This window comes from Myotis davidii, unplaced genomic scaffold (assembly GCF_000327345.1).
Source record: "Myotis davidii unplaced genomic scaffold, ASM32734v1 scaffold557, whole genome shotgun sequence".
NCBI lineage: Eukaryota > Metazoa > Chordata > Mammalia > Chiroptera > Vespertilionidae > Myotis > Myotis davidii.
Genome location: NW_006289557.1, coordinates 100,782 through 102,794, shown reverse-complemented (window position 1 = coordinate 102,794; position 2,013 = coordinate 100,782). Strand labels below are relative to the sequence as shown.

The following is a 2,013-nucleotide window of genomic DNA, read 5'->3' as shown; positions in this document are numbered from 1 at the left end:
CCCAGGGCCAGGAGCTGGCACGGCCCCCTCTGCAGTTTAACAGAGCTCCAGCAAGAGGTAATTATTCTTATTAAAAAAAAAGAAACAAAACAGAAAACTGCACATTGTCATTGTGTCTGCCTGTCCCAGGTTTCAAACCACCTCCCTGGCCACTGGGAGAGAGTTCTAATCCAGCAAGAGGGCGTGGCAGAGGCAGGGAGGAGAGACAGGAAGACGCCTCTGGGCCTGGGGTAGATACAGCGAGGTCCAGCGCAGCGCGGCTCAGGGAGGTCAGGAACCAGGGAGTGGCCCGCAGCAGGTACTCAGGCCTCCGGTCATGGGCCACAATGGCTGAGGCGTAGAGGAGGCCAGCCAGGGCCGACAGGAGCCGGGTCCACAGGTGGATGCAGGGAAACGTCTTACCCCGGCACTAGGCAGAGAGAGGAGAGAGCTGGGCAGGAAGGAACGCTGCCACTGCCCCCGGCTGCCTTAGAGCTGAGACCCAGGGCCCTGGTGGCATAGCAGGTTGGAGGGCAAACCTTCTGCCCATGACAAGTCCCCCAGGGTGCACTGATCTTCCTGCCAAGGGGCCATCAGGCTTGAATGCCTTTAGTGATGGGAAGCCCACTACCTCCTAAGGTCGAAATAGCAGTATGATTGCTCTCAACCTACCAGGCACTGTGCAAGGTGTCTAACCCAGCCACGGGGAAACTACGGCCCGCGGTCCGGATCCGGCCCTTTCGGCTGTTCTATCCGGCCCGTGGAGCCGACGAGCGGAGGGTTCTCTTGCTCTCCCCTCCGCTCCTTCACCAGCAGCAGTGTTAACATGTATTAGTTCACACAAACACTCCATCCATGCTTTGGTTCCGGCCCTCCGGTCCAGTTTAAGAACCCATTGTGGCCCTCGAGTCAAAAAGTTTGCCCAACCCTGGTCTAACCCATGAATGGGAGGTGGCCCTCCCGTAACCTCTCCCCAGTGTTGTTTTCCGAAACTGCAGAGAACAGGGCTGCTCTTCCTGCCCTAAGACAGCCCTCCTGAGTCCTACAACCAGGAGCTTCCCTTTTCCAGGCCAGATTAGGTCGCTCATGGACACATGTTTGGTGGCACCTGCAGGCCCCAGCACCTGGAATACAGTGGGGCATAAGACAGGCAAGCCCCCTGCTCTCACGATGCTGATGTTCTTCTGTCTTGTAACCAACATAACAACTTGGCAGGTAACTGCAGGAGCTAATTTCAGGATGTGACAAATGCTGTGAAGAAACTAAGCAGAGTGACGGACACAGTGGTGGAGTGGCAGGGGCTATTTTAGATGGGGTGGTGTTATGGGTTGGATTGTGTGTCCCCAAAAGATGTGAGTCCCAACCCCAGAGCCTGTGAATATGACCTTATTTAGAGATAAGGTCTTTGCAGATGATCAAGTTCCGATGAGGTCATCAGGGTGAGCCCTAATCTAATATGAGTTTGTCCTCATAAAAAGGGGAACAGGGACACAGACAGACACAGAGGGGAGGTCAGGGCATGCTGCCACCGGAAGCTAGGAGAGGGGCCTGGGACAGACCCTTCCCCAGCACCTTCACAGGGAGGGTGGCCCTGAGGACACCCCCAGCACTGTTTGGCCTGCAGGACTTACAGGAGACAAGACATTTCTGTGGTTCAAAGTTTGTGATACTTTGTTATGGCAGCGCTAGGAACTAATAACTGGTCAGGGCACCGCACCTATTTTTTCTAAGATCATCATGTGACATAGTTTCCCAGCCCCCATGCCACCTGGAGACCTGTCCCAGGGGTCGCTGAAGGGAGAGTGGTGCTTCCTCCCCTCCCCTCCCTTGATCTGGAGGTACTACCTTTGCCGATGAGACCCCATGTCTGGTGAGGTTTCTGGCCATCACAGCATAAGCTTCCCACAAATGATCAACTGAGCACCTGCCATCCCCGAATCCTGTCCTCCTGGAATTGCTATTAAATGATGCTCTTGGGCAAACGATTCTTTTTTAGACACAGTGATAGGCCTGCTATGTTCCTGGTGTTCAGCT

At 54.8% G+C, this 2,013-nt stretch overlaps 1 protein-coding gene across 1 annotated transcript in view; it reads right to left on the bottom strand.

The window, feature by feature from the left end:
- Window positions 1–2,013, bottom strand: part of TMEM44 (transmembrane protein 44) — a 63,928-nt gene that overhangs the window by 56,773 nt on the left and 5,142 nt on the right. Inside the window, exon 5 of the mRNA XM_015562809.1 lies at window positions 239–409. Within this exon, the coding sequence (XP_015418295.1) occupies window positions 239–409 (171 nt within the window). The remainder of the gene's footprint in view (window positions 1–238; window positions 410–2,013) is intronic.